At 41.3% G+C, this 20722-nt stretch overlaps 1 protein-coding gene across 3 annotated transcripts in view; it reads left to right on the forward strand.

The window, feature by feature from the left end:
- BASP1 (brain abundant membrane attached signal protein 1) overlaps nucleotides 1-19867 on the forward strand; it is a 51663-nt gene extending 31796 nt beyond the window's left edge. For all 3 annotated transcript variants that reach the window (XM_069808896.1, XM_069808897.1, XM_069808898.1), the window contains one exon: nucleotides 18247-19867. In XM_069808896.1, coding sequence (XP_069664997.1) covers nucleotides 18256-18987 — 732 coding nt within the window. In that variant the 5' untranslated portion in view covers nucleotides 18247-18255 and the 3' untranslated portion in view covers nucleotides 18988-19867. The remainder of the gene's footprint in view (nucleotides 1-18246) is intronic.
- The last annotated feature ends 855 nt before the right edge of the window (nucleotides 19868-20722 follow it).

The following is a 20722-nucleotide window of genomic DNA, read 5'->3' on the forward strand; positions in this document are numbered from 1 at the left end:
TTAACACAAGAATGTGTATGTGCACAAAGTTGCTCTCCTGTTGCTCTCTTCTCCTGTCTATTTATTAACAGAACTGTCAACCGCTTGATAATGTCACATGAGGGAAGACAGGGCTTTATATTTTCTTAGACATTAGTCCAAGATAGAGTTATAGAGTGCTAATGGAAAGCCAGGCTTTTAATTTCATCCTGCTCTAGTCAAATATTTAATTAATTGTTGCATGCTTTTGCAGCTGAGCATTAAAACTTTTGTTCCACACGCTTAATCACATGCGCCGAATCTTCATAAGCCCAGTGGTGCATTCTGCTCCACAGCATCATGCTGAAGTGCTAGTCAAGGGGAGGCTGTAAATCTCAGCAATTTACAGTGGGGAAATGGTATTGTACCTTGCAAATGTAAAGAATATGCTTTCAATAACCTTCTAAACAATGTTTTAAAGTCATTAAAGCAGTCTGGGGAGGGTGACGCTCAGCTGAGAAGAGAGTTAATCGCTCTCAATCTGTATAGGCAGGTGGCCATGTACAACTGTAATACTTCTTTTCTCTGGCTATTGGCTTGCAGATATTGATATCCATCCAGGTTTACCATTGATACTAATGTTTTCCAGCTGCTGCTTGCTAGTATGAGCATATTTCTGGTAACTGAGGATCATATCTGAGTAACTGTAGATGTCATGCAGTTGGGCTGCACATGAAACACTTGATTTTTTGAAAAAAAAAAAAAAAAGAAAATGGTTGAATGTGAGGTTCAACAAAGCCAACTGGCTTCAGGGCCTCTGGTTCAGTATGCTTTGATCCAGCTTCTAACTTCATTCATAGGGCTAGCAAACAATGCTGGAGTCTTTCTGTCTCTCTTCTTGTTTTCTATTGAAAGAGAATTGTACTGGCAAATGCTAGAGATGTGATCAAAGATCCCAGCTAAATTTTACTCTCCTAAATATAAAAATAGTATTTTAATACTCATTTGAAAGGACCGAATTACAGACAGTCATTGCAGATTAACTTTTGTTTAGCATTTCGGAGCATTACTTTGTAGTTCTTCGAGTGAAACTGCAAAATTATTCTTAATGATGCTGGCATTTTGTAAAGACTGAGTTCTTGCTTTGCACTGTTATCTATAGTTATCTTTGAGGGAAAGATCATAAGGATAAACTCTCAAGAGCACTTAGCTGAATTCTGTAACTCATGAAAATAAGATTTGGAACTTGAAAAGAAGTGAGGAAACTCCCATCTCTTCAGCAATACTGAAGTTGCACATTGATTTGTATCTGAATTACTTGGTAAAGCAGATAATATCACCACATTACTCTGAACAAGTTTTAGAACTGCTTTTATTTCAATCTAGCCTGATAGCAAATACTTATTTGCCAGTTGCTAAAAAAAGGAATGAGACAGGAGAAAAGATGGTCAAAAATATCCAGGCAAAACAGTTGAAATGGCCTAACAGGCAGCCAATTTTAAATTCCCATGTTTTAATTTTTGGATTAATTCTATGCTATAAATAACATAAATAAAATCAAATGATTGTTATAATGCTCCAGCTGGAAAGCCACTCAGAGTACCAAAAATATCAGTTAAGTGCAAATGAGCAAAGGAATTTATGTCAAAACACTCCGGAAGCTCAGAAGATGGAGAGCTAACAGCACAGATCCTCTTGCAGTGATGCACTGTAGCTAGCTTGTAGACAACTACATTGTTCTCAACTTCTTCATTTTAAAGTTAATTTAATTTTTTAGGACAATTTTGGATTCTCCATGTAGGTCTGAAAGGGAAAAATGGTTGGGAGTGCCTCCTTTCTCTACCTGTACTGATTTTGAGAGACTCCCATCTCTGCATTCCCAACATACCAGTTGCCACAGACTCAGTTCTCTTCTTGTCCATCCACAATTCTTCTGTCTTCCCTGTGGCCTTGTTGTACTGTCCTTTATCAGGTTTATTTCAAATGGTGCTAGATGTCTTGACTCCTGAATATGTCAGGTTAACTTGTCAGAACAAAGCATGCTAAGGAGAAACACTCACACGAATTTTAAAATAAATTTAAAGAACTCTTGTGTTTCTTGAATTTATCTGAATACCAGGCTAACAGGTAAGAATGACTGAAATAAACTGACATTCATTTTTTTAATGAATGTTTCAGATACCTTTCTCTTCTTGCAAGCATGCAGTGTTCCCAGCCTTAAGCACCTAAACCGAATGATGTCATAAGAAACCATGAGACAAAAAGTGCCTTCTGGGTTTAGGACGCTTTCAGGACTTTTCTTGCTGAAATAAGGATTAGAAATGAAATCTCAGATTATTTTTGTAATAAATACTAGGGCTGATGCTTTAAAAAAATTCCAGTTACTCTGAGGTTATGATAAAATTATGAGCTGACAACTTACAAATGTAAGAGTTCATAGAAACTGAGTTCATTTGAAACTGAGTCTCACATGGTTATGATCTCATATTATTTAGTTACTTTAATCTCACTTCTTTCTCAGGCTAGGATCTTCACGATTTCTTGGCACACGTAACATTTTTGCTGACTGGCCTCTGACAAATACGATAATGAAAGTAGTTTTCTTTTAGTTTAAAAGAAAAAAGACCCTCAATCTTTTTTTTTCTTCCTCTGTAACAGTTATTTGAACTTTTTACAGGGAAATTATGCTTATTTTTGAAATTAATCTAAAAACTTTTCTTGCTTTTACGATGAATGTATTTTCAACCAGTGACTACAAAACAGGTTGTGAACCTGCTCAACAGACACTGATAGGAGATTTTTTGAAAAGCCTCATGTTTACGTAACTGCCACGATGTAACCTGCAAGGAAGCTGACCTCTCTGCAACAACACGTGTATGCCCTTCATCTACTTGTAATGAAAAAAACAATTACATCAAAAGGTACATTAAAAAAAAAAATTACATCAAAGTCAATGGGTATGAAGTTAGAGGTTCACAAACTCAGCCTGTGACTTCGAGCCCGCAGTGCAGTTCTTTGTAGCCGCTTGCCCCTCGGTGCAGGTACTAAGAACCGAGACCTACGCGGCCATTCTTCATTCCCCTGATATTATCTACCGGGCCAAATTTGTGCCGCTGTTCTTAATTTACTTACCAAGGCTTCTGAAACTCCAGAATACAGACTAGTTTGAGTAGGTAGTGTGAAAATGCTGCTATTGAGGGGAATTTACCTAAACTTGTCACCCTTCAAATCCCTAATTCCTGCCATTCCTTTCGTATCCTGCTCTGTTGAGCATCATCTCCAGCAGCACCATGTTGCTATGTCTAGTTGATATGTAATTGCACATTAAAGGAAGACACTTCTTATTTTCATGGCTTTTTATGATTGCAATAATGTAGCCACTACAGCTCAGATCTGTAGGTAGGAAAGGCAGCTTCTGCAGTATGTGACAAATATAGCTCAGAATTTTCAAACTTGTGTAATCTTTAAAAAGGTCTGGGAAAGTTAGTGAACCAGTTTAGAGCTTCCTCTTGCATCTGTTCAAATTTGAATAATTACTCCTAAAAGGGATGTCCTTTTAACAAAGACAGGCATCTAATTAACAAACATAGAATAAACATAGCACTGACCATGATGCATCAGTCCAACACCTGAAAACCTAATGAAAGCATGTTAAAAGGGGTTTATTGTAGTTTTTCAAGCACTCACAACGTTCTGTTAAGCAAAATTACTTTGTTTTCTTACATCTGTCTTTAATAAAGCACTAAGATGGCTGCCAAGCAGTAGCTTTGTCTTTATCCAGCTGGATACACCTGAGCTTTCTTAGCTGGAGAAAAAATCCTTCTCATCAAATGAACCAAAATTGAGCGAAATGTGCGTATTTGGCTCTATAAATCAAAATGTCCCTGTACAGATGTTCGCAGCCTAGAGGCAAAAATGCAAAGGAGCTTGTTTCCAGAAGGAGCTTTCAGCAATACCTGAAGATGTTCAGAGCTGCTTTATGGCTCCATATTACAATATTAGCACAGTACTGTGAAATGTAGATGAGTGACTTGCTCATTATGCTATTCTAACACGTGTGAAGCTTCAGAGACGGTAATCAGTAGTGCCAAATGCAGAAAAACAGCCTTCTCTAACAGAGATCTGGGGTGGAGAAGTCATACGGAATGAGCTTGCTGTTTAAAACAAGGAAAAATATCTCCAACCCTTTATAGCACCTGTTGGCATCAGGCAGAGCTTTTCTGAGGATGAAAAGTGCTATTATCCCATTTTGCAAACAGGGAAGTTGGGCTGCAAATGAGGTGGCCTTCCACCCAATAACAGCTGGAGGAGAGTGAGGAGGTTTGGGGCTCTTGCCTCCTCTGACCCCAGACTGCTGTCGACCCCTGAAAACAGGGAGGGACAGAGATTCTCAGGATTTTGTACTACATTACAGTTTTCTTGCAGTAACACGTGTCTGCATTTGGGCTTTGGAAGGGAAGATCTCACCTGGCATTTTTACCATGGGACGCTTCGTGCTATGGCAGCTCCCAGAAGCTTAAACCAAGGGATATTGTCTCACTGCTCTAGGGTGGCAATTTCACCTTGAGAAGGTGACTCCTGCTGCTCCAAATGAGCAAGTTGTGATTTTAGGGATATGAGGTTGGTTCTTAGACTTGCAGAGAGATGCAGCGCTGGGACAGGCTTCACACATGAAGCTAAGTGTGAATGACAGGGTATGAGAAAATGTAACGGTAGTTTTGCATTATTTAAGTTGTCCTAAATAAAGAGAATAATTCCTTCTGTATTTGATTTCTGTGTTTGAATGAAATGGATCATGTCAGATTCTGTCAGGAGAAGTGTGTGACCAGAGAAGTTTGCGGTCACTGGCAACAAGCTTAAAAGGACCCCTCTTTTTAGCCCCATATATTCACACAGAATAGAGTTTGAAAAGAAACCTTTTTTTTAGTCATTCCTTTGGAAAAGCTAATAAATACTTAAGTAGAAGACTTGCCCTTTTATAGTGAAGAATTGCTGAGCTGAAAGTGGGCAGTGAAATTGGCCTTTTATGGAAAGAAGTTTTTTATTGTGTTTTATGTATAAACCATAGAATAAGCTTAACTGTGGTATTGCTTACCAGTTACCTGTGAAGAAAAATAGAAGAAATAGAAGAGAGTAAGAAATTGTGGTAGATAAGAGACTTAAATGAAGTTTTGGGGTTGCAAATACTCTTAAAATAGTTACGTGTTTCTTGAGACATATTTCTTGATACTGTCTTACTTAGCATTTTCTGAAATAGCATGAGACCTTTGAAAGTAATATTTCCAAATATGGATGTGAGACTTTTATGCACTTGAATCATATTTAGACCCGGGCCCCGTGCTTGGGACGTGTGAATTTAGTGCTCAACTTGTGCAGAAAACTGCAGCAAGCAGAACTGCGTACACGAGTTCTGCAGAGCTGAATGCCTCCTGCCTTGTGACAGCCAACATCTTAAACTTTATGAAGTGCAGCTCCCTCTCCTCACCTCTCAAGCAAATGAATTGCCAAACCCTGGGAGCCAGAGCGGAAACCCCCCCCAAACTGAAGTGCTGCTCAGTCTGACCATTGCTACCTTGCCAGCCAGGAGAACAGATTACAAAAAACCCTCTGGAAAAGCCAGTTATTGTCAGGAGTCTTGGCAGCTGTGTTCTGTTAACAGCATTAAAATGAATTGCTCTCCTCTTGGTCCTTCTAAAACGTGGAAGTCCTGGGGCATGGATGGATTCCATGTATGTGCTAATATGGGGGACAGCAAAATGGGACCCCAGTGTTGGTTTGAAACATGGGCTGCTTCTGAAATGCATTAGTGCTGAAAGAGCTACCAGAACCTTTCTAGTGGTATTTTTCTTTTTATTTATGGCTCTGTCTTGAAAAATGAAAACCAATTTTCTGTATTTCTCAAGTCTCCATTGCTTTGATAGACTTCTCTTACTTGAATCCTGAAATAGCTCAGTTCTACTTTATATTGATGTTTACCTGCCTTCTTTGGTTAGAATAAATAATTTTTCAAATAGCCATGGGCTGAAAGCTCTTTAAACTGAAGGAGTGACTCTAAGAGTTCTCTATAAATAGCTTTTGGTACAGCATACAGCTTTCGGTGGGCCTTGGAAAGTAAGCTCTTTTCTGTTACATGGTCTGAGCTGACCAAAATTGCAAATTGGCATACATACAGCCTTGATGGAGGGCTAGTCTACATCAAGAGTAATATAATCTAAGGCAATTGATATGCATTCTGAACTGCAGAAATTGAACTGTGGCCATATTAGGTATTAATTACATTCATTGACACAAAATGCAAGTCAGCGCTCAGGTGAGGGGGAGCGAAAAAGACTACATCCAACTCCACAGATATCCCTGCAAAGCTATTTTTCTTTCGCTTTCATTTAGTGAGTTTAAATTTGATAGCTCTAAGATGGACAGCTTTCCTACTGATACTTAAATGGAAAAGAAAACCAAGCTATTTTACTGAAAGGAGATACGCACCTGATCACCTTTCCTGATTCCTAGTTTTCATTTCATTCCTGCTGCATTGTGTGTTCTTCTCCTTTTTGGGTAGCTGCTAGCTTGGAATGGTTCTGGCTGAGTAATTATTAAATCGGATTTCTGCCTTGCCCGGTTTGAACATAAATCTCTTAGCGCAATTCATGGATTGCACTAGCTGCTCACTTCACATCTTGCCAAATGGGCTTGTTTGCTTCCAGCCTTATGTAACCTTCCCTCTAGCAGGGCTGATCCGCCATCCCGATATAACCCGAACCAAAACCGAAGAAAAGAAAAGAGAAAGTACAGTCAGCGAAGATGTCAGAAAGACACTGAGGCAATCGATCTAGATCTGGGAGTCTTGAATCCGAGGTGACATATCTAACAGCTTAACACAGGACGTGGTACGGCTTATTGCCTGGCATAGCTCTTACTTTGGGAGTTAGAAACACTTCATGTTTTCAAAGTGGATTTCAAAAGCAAACCGTTGTCATGTTGGGACACAAGACAAAGCTCTCTAACAGAGATTGGTTTTGTTCTGCAGCCCCCTCTGTCAGCTTGCACCCCTGAAACCGAAAAGCAAACTCTGCCTCTTCCCTCTCAACCGTCTACGGCACACTCTGAATACGCGATAGCTTGTGGCCGAGACGTGGCACTGAAGGAGTGTAACAGGCTCCACATGACACCGTTTGGTCACACACACCTACGGGTCTTCATCTGGGGCAAGAAACACAGCTCTCGGTTCTCAAGTTTTGGGGAATATTGCCAGTCTTAATCAAAGATTGCCTAAGGCGTCTCGGTATTTTGAGCAGTCGTTAGAGGAGCGTAAATGAGTAGAGGTGAAAAAGGTGGAGAGAGATACTTGCAAGACACAAATAGAAATCAGCTGCTTAGTGCTCTTTGCTTGCCAGTGATTGTTGTGTACCGGTTCCATGTTATTTTGATAATCCTCCCCCAGTGACTAAAGTGAAACTGGTAAGCCTGGTAGTTTGAATGTAATGCTTTGTTTAAAAAATGGGGGGGGGGAAGGGAAAAAAGTCAAAATCCAGTATAAACATGCATTCTAAATAAGATCAAAAAGAAAGACTGGAACATGATCTTTTCTTTTGTGTTAAATGTATGCTGTTTTAAAAAACACACATATTGTGCTAGTGTGAGAACCAGGAAATGAGAATGACCAAAGTGACAAACCTAATATAATAGACCAAGCTACAGCCTGGTAGAAAATGTATATGGCACAAATGAGTGTCCGGGAACATGAATGTAAAAAGTTTTCCAAGATGTTGAGTGTTCAGGCTTGCATTTCTCTCATTTCTTTTGAGTGTGTCTTTGCTACAAGACATTATTACAACAGAGCTGTAAGAAGCTGAGAGCTGATAAGGTGCTGACACCAATACTGTGGTCACGAGGGTTTTTTTCTTAACAACATGAAAAATACTTGTAATTCAGCCCAAAGTCTTGCAGGGTTTAATTATAGGTAGTTTTGAAGTTATGCAAAACATGACTTGACTTGTACACATTGACTTCAGTACAGAATTTTTTGTTTAAAATTGATTTCCTACACAAGACTGAAAGTCAAAAGTTGTTACTCCAAGGAGAAATGCAGCAGCTCTTCATGAAGCCGGTGTAAAATACCCTGTAAGTGCTGCTGAGGTGGTAAGTAGGTTTTGTGCCGGTTGCTTGCAGGCGGTTAAATTCCACCAGAGGCATGGTGTGTAATACTGTCCTAAAGACATAGGTGCACTCAGCTTTCTAATGCAATGTTAAACTTGCAGGTATTTTCAGAATAATGTTCCAATTACTAATTTAACTGTCCTTAGCAGTTGTGTATTAACTGGAGGATGAAACTGGTTTAATCCCGTGACTCTTGCAGATACCTTCATTTCTGAGGAATGCCGTTGGGGTGTGCAGGGCTGAGGTTATCGGGAAGGTGGGCACGTCACCAGTAACTGAAGGAGCTGCGTGTTCTGTGACGGAGATTTGGGAGGAGAGAACTGTGGGTTTTTTTAAAATCAACTGACCCCTTCTAAAGTCTAAACCTGAAGCTGTGGTACCTCCTGGAGCATCAAGTGGATGTGTGATCATTTCCTTTTGAGGAAAAATAGAGAAAAGCTATTGCTGCAGCTTAGTATAGAGCTGCAACAGATAAAAGGAGATAGAGAATGTGTTAACTAGATCCTAAACCTTAAAATACTTCAAGAGTTAGGTAATGAAATAAAGGAGTCTACAAGAAATACTTCACTGAAATTGCTAATCTTTTGTTTTGCTGGGTAAACCAGATGCTGTGTATTTTGGAAGGAAGCGCTTGCGACGTTCTCATGAACGCCAGGACACCCGCCGCAGCGGAGGGTGCTGCGTGGCGGCTGGCCGTGCTTCCCGGTTTTCCCCCTTTCTGGGGTGCAGTTGTGGACTCATTTGCTGCAGTCGGGAACGGTGTGCTGCAGTCTGTGCGGCTCGTATTTAAAAAGGGAAAACAAAATTGAGGATTGGATTTGGTTTGTAATTAGAAGCGTGGTTTCATTGCCTGTAGTGAGGGTGTCATGTAAACAGAAGAAGGAAAATACATAGTCTAAGGATTGCCATGACCTCCCATAGGTCTGAGCTGTCTGTTAAGAGCCCTGCTCCTAGCTATAGGACGTTTTCTTACAGATGGTGCTTTTTCCACTGAGCAGCACCATGAGCAGCCTAGAGATGGGAAAGAAAAATGATGAAGAATATAGCAGTCACTTGGAGAACCCATTTTCAAAGTAAAACTGGTAGTTCCAAGATTTCAGAGTTAATGTATCCATTTCTTATAGCATACTGTAATTTATATTCTAAGGACGGTCTCAAGATTGATTAAAACTAGTTTGACCAGTTAAATGGGCATTAAAGTAATACAGGATTTTAAAGTGTAGAATGTTGAACAGATATAACGTAAATGTAGATCCCTATAAGTAATTGTCTCCAGTGACAGTTCACTAGTTAAATACCCTAAGGCCGTTTTCAAAAAGTGAATGTGGCTCTCCTTCCTTCTCCAAGTGAATGTCCTTGTTAAGGAAAAGGCAGGTAACCAAGAAGATTTGCTATTGAAGAAAACATGTAAATGAGGGTTGTACAGTAATTTCTTTTTTTTTTGGTATAGAAAGAATGAGTTTGAAATCTCTTCATGTGCCTCATACTGTATGTTCTTTGTTCAGGATGAGGCTAGAGAAATATAAGCTATAAGTGTTAAGCTTGAAAAAATTCCCTTTCCCAGTGTGCAGTCCCTGCAGGAATGAGGTCTTCCCACATCTCCTCTTCATTAGGATTGTAGTGCGGAGGAGGCTATTTCGTTTTCGTTGCTTACTAGCATCTGACTGTTACATTTTTGGAGTGTCTCTTTTGGAGGCACCCCAAACAGTTCAGGGGTCTGCAAGCCAAGCGTATTTGTGGTATTGAGATCCATGATAGAGATAGTGCTGGAGGGTCGAAATTCAAGCAAAATGTGAATTAGAAGGAAATAGTCCCATTATCTAGGCTTTCACCACCTTGCCTGTTTTTGTAATTAGACATGGTGGTGGTGTCTTAAGTATTTGAGGGAGGCAAAAAGTGGCTGGCCATAATTGGAATAATATGTGTGGAATCTCGCCTCTCCCTCGGCTGTGCATGTTCCTGGGACCCGAACAGTTTGAAAGATGTGGGTAATAACCACCTCTGAAATTTGCATCATTTCCTATTTAGGAGCTTAATTCTAGGATACAGATTAGAAAGCTTTGGCTAGTGTAAAATATTTATTGAACTGCTTCCTGGGGAGTCATGCACAAACCCCAAAGTGATGTGGCAACTTAGAAAGAATAAGGAGGCGGCACATGCTTATATTTCTGGCTTAGTCTTTCAGGTTATTTTGAAGCCTGCAAACTTTTTCTACAAGAGGCATTCTTGTAAAATGAATCTCGGTCTCTGCAAAACAGGTGTTTACAGCAGAGTTTCCCCTTCCAGCCGTGTGCCTAACAATAGCGTGATTAAGATCTCAGTCTGGGGCAGGCTGACTTTTGGCTGCATGTGTGTACCTGCATGAGCATGTCTTTAATTATTCAACAAAAAGAACGTATGCAGTTAATCTGAATATAGGAGAAATGCTTTGAGCGTGAGGTGGATCTCAAGTCTGCAGGAAGGCTGGTAGGCTGAACGGAGCAGATGAGGCAAATAGAAATTGATGGCAGCGTTTTTAATTTAAGCAATCAGCACTGGATGCACTGAACGCAAGGCTGAGCAACACATGCACTGCGCTGTGAAAATAACCTATTTTATGCTTCTTCTGTCTTGCTCAGTTTTTAATATGGCTTGTGTTTCTGTTATAAACAATGCAAAACAGCCTTGCAAGAGCTGCCAAGGATGAAACCGGAGGCACTGGCAATTGTATCTACGCTGCTGGGCAAGGTAGTGTTGTGCTGGATCACTGAAAAAAACCCAGTTGTGGCAAAACAGTGCGATTCTGTTTTGAACTCAGCAATAAGAAAGTATCAAATAATGCTAACACTAAAATGGACCAGCTGTAGACATTCATCTAAGGAGAATAGGGGTGACGTTATTTCTATCCATATTAGCTGGTCTAATAATAAAAGATGTTATCTCTGCCTACAAAGCACAGCCTGGGATTTCGCACACAGCAGAGAATTTTTTCCATGCCGCTCGTTGACTCGGGAAGGCAAGACTGGTCCATGTTCTGCTCGTGTTTTCTGCAAGATGGCTTTTTGTAGCTGGAGGAGCTCGGGGTGTATCGGCTTAAAGACACGAGGTGTGTTGCATTCGGGAGCACGGTCCCACAGCTCAGCTCTGCAGCGCGCGGGTCACTGCTTCACTAACGTGGCTTTACTATAGGGTGACACGCACAGAGACTGCATCAGGCAGGACCTGGATGTAGTTGTTTCCGCGGACTTTCCTACGGCTGAAGTAGTGCTGGTGGCTGACCAGAGTCAGACTGGGTACTGGATCTTCAGTCGCTACGTGTCTCCAGGTTCTTCAGCTGTACAGTCCTCCGACCCAAGTCCAAAGTCTTCGATAGTTACTTTCAATGTAACCCACAAAATCTTCGTCACTCTTTGATCAAATAATGGATAAATTTTATTTTTATTCAGGAACCCTGCCTAGCTAGCTAGCTTTTTTCCACACAGGGTGCAAAGACGAATTACACGTGCGAAGTACTTTTGGTTTCAGGTTGATGTGAAACGAATTGATAAATTTGGCAAAACCTTTGCCTGTGGTGAAACTGCTGGTCTTCATTCCTGTTCTGTTCTTGGAAAAATAGGTCTCTAATTGATGAATTAACACATACCTTAGAGATCAAGTATTTCACATGAGTCTTAGTAATATTTCAGGTACAACTTTTTAATTTGCTCTCAAAATAATTGTCAGGTGATTATTAACTTTTCTGATAACTTGCTGTATTATTAGTATGTTATGCTTCTCAAATGAAGCAGTTACTCAAGTACAAGTTCTTAAATAGCCAGGCACAATTTTACATCAGCCTGCAGTGTGCTTAAATTATTATTACTCTCATAATTGGAGTCTATTATCAATGATCATAATGCAGATATATTAATGACAAATGCCCCATATTAAAAAAAGCACATCATCCTTCCATTTTTGTGTGGTGTACGTGTCCCCAGGAATTTTAAAATAATATAAAAATTGAAGTTCCTCTTTCTTCTTTTTTTTAAGGAAATTTGCATCAAATGTATTCTACTTCTCACCACAGGAAAATAGAACTGAAATCTGGCTGAGAATGAAACCCTTAGACTTGGCAATATTACTTCTTAGAATTCCTTTATTGGCTGCATATTAAAAGAAAACAGGACAGTACCAAAACTGGAATTGGCTTCTTTTAAAGATCAAGGTTAGAAAATCAAGTTAGTACAATTTGTGTTTTAAGCATTCACTGTTCTGTTACTCTGTACTCCTTTACTAAATCTTGAGATTCATGAGGCTTTGAAGGAAGGAAAGGAGGCACAGTGGTTACAGGACTGTGCACATGCTGAGGGAAGGAGAAAAAATTACCTGTGGTCCGTGAAGAAAACAGCACAAGTGCCAAGCCGAGGTGTTCCCACTTTATTATCGTGTGTCTCACAGCAATAAACACACCGGGTTGTTCAGTGTTAAGACTCGGCTTGAACGACCGGGGCACGTGGAGACCACAGGCCCTGTTTTGCTGTGTGCATCTAATGAACTAGCATCTTATTACCCTCGGATATATGGAATTTCCATGAGCAGGTGTGACATTGCAGGAGGTGCCCGGCCTCTTGGGGCAGAGCCGTGGGCTGCCCCCGGCCATCGCTTCGGAAGGGAGAGGTGGCCAAGGGTGGGTTTTCCTGCTGCCTCCCTTGCCCAGCACCAACAACCTGCCTGGCCGTAGGAGAACCGGTTCCCATCACTGCTCTGAAATGTAAGGAACACAGAACAAGAGGGGAGGGCAGGGGAAGGGAGGGAAGGGAAGGAGACAGAAAGAAAAAAGACAAAAAGGGGAAGAGAAGAGAAGAGAAGAGAAGAAGAGAAAAGAGGAGAAAAGAGAAAAAAAGAAAAAAGAAAGGAGAAAAGAAAAGAAGAGAAAAGAAGAGAAAAGAAGAGAAGAGAAAAAAGAAAAGAAAAGAAACAAAAAAAGGAAAAAAAAAGAAAAGAAAAGAAAAGAGAAAAAAGAGAAAAGACACGCTCACTACTACTGAGGTATGAAGAGGTTCAAACCTGAGTGAGACCTAGCATTTCTGTTCTATTAATTCCAAGTAACATCAGAGGAAAGGGAAGATGTGTGAGGGTAATTGAGAAAGAACAGAAAAACATGGCTTGGTTGCTAAAAGACAAGGATAGTGAGTCAAATTCTATCTAAGTGTATGCTACAGACATCTTCTAACATTAACCTGGTAAACTGATTGACCTGGGCTAGTGAGATAGGAGTGTCTCTGAGTGTGTGTGTTTAATGGGAAGCATGAAATAGTACTGCATATTTCGAGAAGTAGTGAGGTTTTTTTTTTTCTTTTATAAAAGTTTCAGATAATCTTTGGAAAATTGTGTCTGGAAATTCTTTCTTTAAGTTGCTATATATATCCCTTTATAAAAACTTCTTTTTTTTTTTTTATTAAATAGAGGTATAGGGTGAATCAATGAGGTAACAGATATGTAATGGTTTCCTCAAGATCTTTTCATTTATTTTGAGCAGCTGGGGGGTGGGGCAGTTTCTGGGATCGGTATTTCCTTTGATTTGGACTGTTGAAACCCTGCCTTGGGAGGGATGTGCATTTTACAGCTCTTGTCTGCAGGCGATGTGAGATAACTCATGCCTGGGAACAGGCTTGTGCAAGGGGTACTTTGGCCTGACCCACTGCACGTGCCTACGTTGCGCTGAAGGCGGTGGGATTTCAGGAGATACCTATTGTCTTCCTGAACTGGTTTTTCTGGAGGTGGACTGAGCTCCCCACGCTTCGCATGACGTTGAACAGGAGCTTTGGAAGTTTAGCTTTGGCAGTCGGACTATACAGGTGATATCTGTGTTTTCGTCCTTTCCCCATGCACTGGTCTCTGTACCGAGAATGAAGGTGACAGCAAGTCTGTTTTTGTAAGAGTCAGACCCTTTCATGGGATGTGGAAGTGTATGCTAAATGAAATGTTTAGGAATTTATAAGCGCATAAGAAATGTAATTGGGCAGACTAATCTTTACTGCCAAAAGACAGAGATACTAAGAGTCTAATTCTAGGGGCTTTTTCAATACAGAAGCACAATTTGAAATATAAAACCTTGAAATAATATTTCGTTTCCCAAACTGTACAAATGTATGCTGCCTATATTCCAGGGACTCATCTCCATCAGATCAGCTCAGTCTTCAGGTGTAAAATCTGAAATGTTCTGTGAGTTCTTCTTCCTGCTGTATTATGGCCTTATGGACATTAACTCTTTTTTTGACACTATTATCCCAGAAAATCCTGATTATCACAAATATTCAGTTTTCAAAGTACTTAACATGCTCTAGGTGACCTGTAGATGTGGTATTTTGTAATACAAATATAGTCAGCTTATTCTATACAATAAGAAAGATACTTGTGCGAGCTCTCTAGTTCTCTTCCTGCTTTCTGCAGGAGAACAGAAACTTCAGGATAAGCGCAATGAACAGCAGCTCTTAGAAACTGAAGAAATCCTTGCTCCTGTTGTAGAAGTCCTCCGCAGTGGTCTCTGGATCTGTTTCTTCTCCCATGAGAAGAGCAATACAGTCAAAGAATGCTGAGCATGCTGAGAAGCAGAAGTCTATTATAACTTTGAAGTGCTGTCTTGAACCTTGCTCTTCTGAAGCACTGGTCTGCCAACTGGTTCATCCAAGTTGCCTGAAAATAACTGATATATTGCAACTACTTGTATAAAATCTGCTTCTAGACTGTCTCTCTCTCGACCCTTTTCTGTCTAGTAGCGAAGAGGCACAGCCATCAAATACTGTGCCATTTTATAGGAAAGGTGCTCAGCACCAAAACTTTCAAGGATCTTCCTTTTGGACATGCTTGCTACAAAGCGCTTTGCGCTCAGCTGGTAGCTGCTAGAGCTCGTTCAAAACCACTGCGTGTCAATGGTAGTGCAAATAACTGAAGCCGTACTGGGTTTTCACCTGGGTAGTAAAGAGTTGTAGGCAATTTTTTTTTTCTGGGGCTGTCACTCCCAAGGTGGATGCAATGGTTATGGGGGTTAGGGAGAGGCAGGGGAAGCAGGAGAGGCTGAGCAATAGAGCCAGGGCCATCAGTCTCGCTGGGACAGACGGGGAATCTCCTTTTTGTTAGACTTTAGTCCTTTGCCAGGCTGGGGGGTGAACAAAAAGGTCTGTACTTTTGCAAGTGTTAATATGTAGGTAGTAATACAGAGTGGATTTAACACTGTATGAATACATACCTCAATGACTTCAGAGGCATTTCACTGAGATTCACTTTCGTGTGGCACCAGGCAGGATTATCCCCGCAAGAATATCCAGCACAGTCACAGAGATGTTTAAGTGGCTTAATCTACATGCTCCTTCCAGGTTCAGCTGGTTGTAATTTTAAAATACTTTTTAAGGTCTGCTTTGCGTCTGCTGCGCCCTGAGACTCTGCCCTGGGTGGTTCAGAGCTGTGCTTCAGGCACGGGTAAGGTGGGACAGGGACTAAATCAGCATCCGTGTGAGGCGGTGGAGCCCAGATATGTTATCAGGAGGCTGGGGAGAGGAGGAGGAGACTTTGTAATCAGATACAGGGGGAAAGGAACAACATAGCGCTGCTACCTGCAGGGCTGGGCAATGACCTTGATGGTTGCTGTGCTTTTGCATGATAGCCTGGCATAGCTGTTAAGATGATGATCTAGGCGACTTTTAAATAGAGAGACGTGAGATTCAGTGTCACAGAGAGGGAATCTATTCTGTTATAAAGTAGTTGAAACTATGCTGGAAGGTGACACTCCATTTGTAAGTGTAAATATTTATTAATAGGGCATAATGATAGTTTCTGCACCTCTTCCCCATCTTCTGCTCCAGTATCTCAAGCCAGCTGGCTGTGATGCAAATTGAGACACAGTGATTTCACAGCATACCTCCGAGCAAAGACAGTGCACGTTTCTTTTCATAGTTTGAGAGCACATTTCTCCTATGCGTGCTTCTCTGCTTATTAGAGGTCCTTTGGCATACGCATTCTGTAGCCAGCTGTATCTGAGGTTAAAAGCTTTTTGTGGAAGAAAATATAAAATGTGGTGAGTTACTACAATCCACGAAATAGCAAAATCTGGAAAAATACAGAAGATAGAGCAAATGAAATTAGTCTCACAGTACCTGGGCTTTGCCGGGAAACAAATACAGGCTTAATTAGGGTTTGCAAATTAGGATACGCACATGACTTCGGTATAAATCGCTGATCCTGCTGACTTGCAAAAGCCCTTTCAAAGTATTTGGTTGTAACTGTACATAAACAATAAGCTGGAGCAATATTTATGGAGTATCAAGAAGCCTGTAAATTTGTCAGATAACAAACTAAAGTCCATAGCCTGCCCTAAATACCTAAAAATCTGGTATCTTTGCCACGAAGGTAGAGATTAGATTGCTCAGCTGTGACTCTGTGGAAGTTAATCTTTTTATTGCTGTTCCCCATAAAATTTCAGACAACGAAGTAGTGTTTCAGTAACATTACATTATCGTTTTGCAGGGCTGTGTGCTAACCCTTCAACAGTATTTGCAAATCGTTGTTCTTTTTGAGAACCAAAATCAGCAGGGGCTCTGCTGACCGTAATATCTCATTTTTGCCCAAGACATGTGGAAAGTCTGCTGTCGGGCTGTGCTTGGGCCTTGTATCTGTGTTAGCAGAAAATCGACTGAGAGGCAGCTAGTTCTTAGTGGGATTTAAAATTATTTAATATTCAACCTTCTGTGAGCACTCCTATGAATTTTTACTGGTTTATTTTCATAATTTTGGCAAGTGTGTGAAAAATACAGGGCCTACAAGTCTATCTACCTTTGCAAAACAGAAAATGAGAATGATTCATCTCCCCTGGAGAAGGTCTTCAACATTTGTTTGGCAGTACCTTGAAAAAAATAACTTTCTCCTATTTTCAAGTAGTGTGAAGCTAGGAAATTTTTTTTTCTTAACCTTTCATTGAGTATGAATGATATATTTGTTTTAATACCGGAAGCACAATTTTTTAGCCAGTCATAGAGGTTTTTGTGTTTGTTAATGGCTCGATGCATCTGTAAGTGTCTCCTTCTGTTTTAATGGGCAAAGTTTGCTTTGAAGTACTGTGAAAGACTTTGTATATTCTTAGTTAAGACTCCCACATGAAGGGTATATAAACACTGATATGGTTACACAGGGGCTCGACTTCTTTTAAACAACTGATCTGTGTACCTGATCGCTTGTCGTGCTTGAAAACCGTGAGCAGAGGCTACAACGCACGCACCCCACTTCCCCCCCACCATTTGTTATTGCGTAATGTCACGTACCACATGGAAGCCTGTAGTCAGAAGGGCCCGTATTTGCTTCTGTCGTCTTACCGAGTGGTCGCAGGCTTGCTGCGTTTCAAGCTCCGAGTTTCCCATCCCGCTGCGGCGGGGCTGTGAGATGCTGCTGTGTGCGGGAATGGCGATCCCTGCGGGAGCTGTGGGGTGGGAAGGGGCTGAGGGGGGGTCTCTGCGTGGGGACGTCCCCGTTTGGGAGCTGCTTCTGCTTCTGGGGTGCTGGAGGGTGATGGCCGTACTCCTCTGGGATAGTGGGAGCGGAGTGAGTAGATGCAGTCTTCCGTCTTATGGAGAACATCAGCCTTCTCACTGACTCTAGGCTTGCTTTGATTTTTCCAAACCTTAGTGAAAAGCTTGTTAATAGCCTTTTCTAGAGTGATGGTGGACTTTGCGTTAACCAGGGGTGGATGCCAAGATTGAGTCAAATTCAGTTTGTGCTCAACCTGAACGTAAATATGTCTTTTTTTCTCCTTCCACCCTTTGTATCCCTTGCTCAAGACACAAGAGATCGTGATGTACGTTAGTCCTCCATCATCTTGTTCCTCCCTCCCCTCTGAAAAGAAACCAGGGTTGGAGGGGCTCAGAGCAGGACTCTTCACAGGGGGACGTGGCAGAAGGGGGTTTGCTGACCGAAATGCTGCAGGGCTGAGCGCGACGTAAGCTCAGCGGCAGCGGTGCTCGGCAGCATCAGCGCGTTCAGCTGATAACACCTGACCGAACCTGATGTAGTCTCCTTTTCAGGAGCCAGCATCGGTTTTATTCCTGCACCTCAGTTGACCTGATTTTGATTCTCTCGGTGATAAATGCTGGGCTCTGGGTAACCATCTCCTCCTCTTTTCTGTTACAGAGCTCCAACATGGGAGGCAAACTGAGCAAGAAGAAGAAGGGGTACAGTGTCAATGATGAAAAAGCTAAAGACAAAGACAAGAAGGCTGAAGGAGCAGCAACTGAGGAAGAGGAGACTCCAAAGGAGGCTGAGGATGCTCAGCAAACCACAGAGACCACAGAAGTGAAGGAGAACAACAAAGAGGAGAAGGGCGAAAAGGATACTCAGGTCGCTGCCAATAAGACGGAAGAAAAAGAAGGGGAGAAGGAGAAAACAGTGACCCAGGAAGAAACCCAGAAACCAGAACCAGAGAAGTCGGAGGCTGTTGTCGATGGGAAAGTAGAGCCACAGAAGACCAACGAACAGGCACCCAAGCAAGAGGAGCCGACTGCAGCCTCTGCTCCCGCTGCCAGTAGCGAAGCACCCAAAACTTCTGAGCCTAGCAACGATGCAAAAGCTTCCCAGCCTTCAGAAGCCACAGCTCCCAGTAAAGCAGATGACAAGAGCAAAGAGGAAGGGGACGCCAAAAAGACTGAGGCTCCCGCAACGCCCGCAGCCCAAGAAACTAAAAGTGAAGTGGCCCCAGCTTCAGACTCAAAACCTAGCAGCAGCGAGGCTGCGCCTTCTTCCAAGGAGACCGCGGCAACAGCAGCACCTAGTTCCACTGCTAAGGCCTCGGACCCTGCAGCCCCACCAGAGGAAGCGAAACCTTCTGAAGTTCCAGCGACTAATTCGGATCAAACCATAGCAGTGCAAGATTAAATTGGACAGCCTGTTGAAACAACCACTTAAAACAACCTGTGTCTTTTTTTTATTTTTTCAGCTATACTAACTCGTTTCAGATCTGAAATAACAAATGTGTATTGCCCAGAAAGAAAAGGAGAAAAAAAAAAAAAGGAAAAAATGAAAAGGATGTCCCATCAAGTTGGGAGGGAGGGAGGGGGGAGAATCCAAATAGTATTTTTGTGGGGAAATATCTAATATACTTTCTGCCAACTTGACACAAGTCCTGGATTAAAAAAAAAAAAGTAAAATAAATGGATGTCTGAAAGTACAGCACATCTTTTGTATCTGAACTGCTGTAAATGCACTCCACCAATGTATCAAAATCTTCTTTTTGTTCTGTAATGGGGTTTGGGAGTGATGCGTTTGATTCTGCCCACTAGGTTTGTGCCAAGGCAATCAGATCTTTATGAAAGCAGTATTTTCTGTGGTTTTTTTATTTACAGCCTTTCTTATTTTGATATTTTTTTTATGCAGTGGATGAATGCCAACTTTCAGACAAAACCCACTTAGCTGTCCACATATTTCTCAATGCCAATCCTCCAATTCTTCCTCTCCAAATATTTTTTGGGAGTAAAAAGCATTCTCATCCTACTTAGCCTACCTAGATTTCTCATGACGAGTTAATGCATGTCCGTGGTTGGGTGCACCTGTAGTTCTGTTTATTGGTCAGTGGAAATGAAAAAGTCTGCGTTCATTGCAGTTCCAGTTTCTCTTCCATTCTGTGTCACAGACACCAACACACACTCATTGGAAAACAAATGAAAAAACAAAATGTACAATGGATGCATTGAAATTATATGTAATTGTATAAATGGTGCAACAGTAATAAAAGTTAAATAATTTAAAAAATACAAAAGTGTAAAGACTGATTAAATCTTCACTTTTTACCCCTTGGCAAATAGGCAAAGGAGAAGAAGTGTTACATCTGGGGCTGTTAACTCTCCTATTTATAGTGAAGTAGAGGCAAAGAAAGAACCGTCAACCTCATGATCCTAGAAACAGGTTGCCGTAAACTCCTACTTCAGCAGCCACAAGCATTCACAGGTGAGGTTGGAAGAAGTGGCAAATGAACAGCATATCTCATACATGTTTTATCCCAGGCAAAGTAGAAATGGCTTTTGCCTGCCTTAACATGTGAAAAAAATGCTCTCTTGCTGTTTTAAAGAGCCAGAGGCATGCTGACTGGGTTTTAACTGGGAGTAAGACCGTGGATTCGATAAACTGATCTTTTAAAATGAGGCAATTCAATTTAATCCTAGTCCTCTTAAAATATTCCCAGTGCTGATCCGCTTTGTCCTTTTCCCCAGTGCCATTGTGCAGGAGATGAACTGCAACTGCCACAAAGGGCCACTTCTGTGTATTTTTTCAAATATGGGTACCCTTGTGTAGCTGAGCAGAGTTTAGACTAGCATAAACAACATTTTTCAGTAGTTTTGCCTGTTTGCCCCATTTTTATTCAGCAGAACTGCTGAATAATTGCAGTTTCTGCTGAGTGGTGTCCTTGCTGGATACAGACAACTATTTCAGTGCAGAGCCCAGGATTCACAAAACTGGTTAAAGAAGCATATTTGGTCTGCCCATTAATAAGCTCTTAGGCTGAGCAGAAATTCTGAGAGAAGTGGGCAATGGTAAATAGAAACACTGCTTGTACACATACCAAAGGGATGAGTGGACTTGTATTCAGTAAATAAGGGAAATGGTGTTTTAAAAT

The sequence above is a fragment of the Haliaeetus albicilla genome, chromosome 21, assembly GCF_947461875.1.
Source record: "Haliaeetus albicilla chromosome 21, bHalAlb1.1, whole genome shotgun sequence".
Classification (NCBI taxonomy): domain Eukaryota; kingdom Metazoa; phylum Chordata; class Aves; order Accipitriformes; family Accipitridae; genus Haliaeetus; species Haliaeetus albicilla.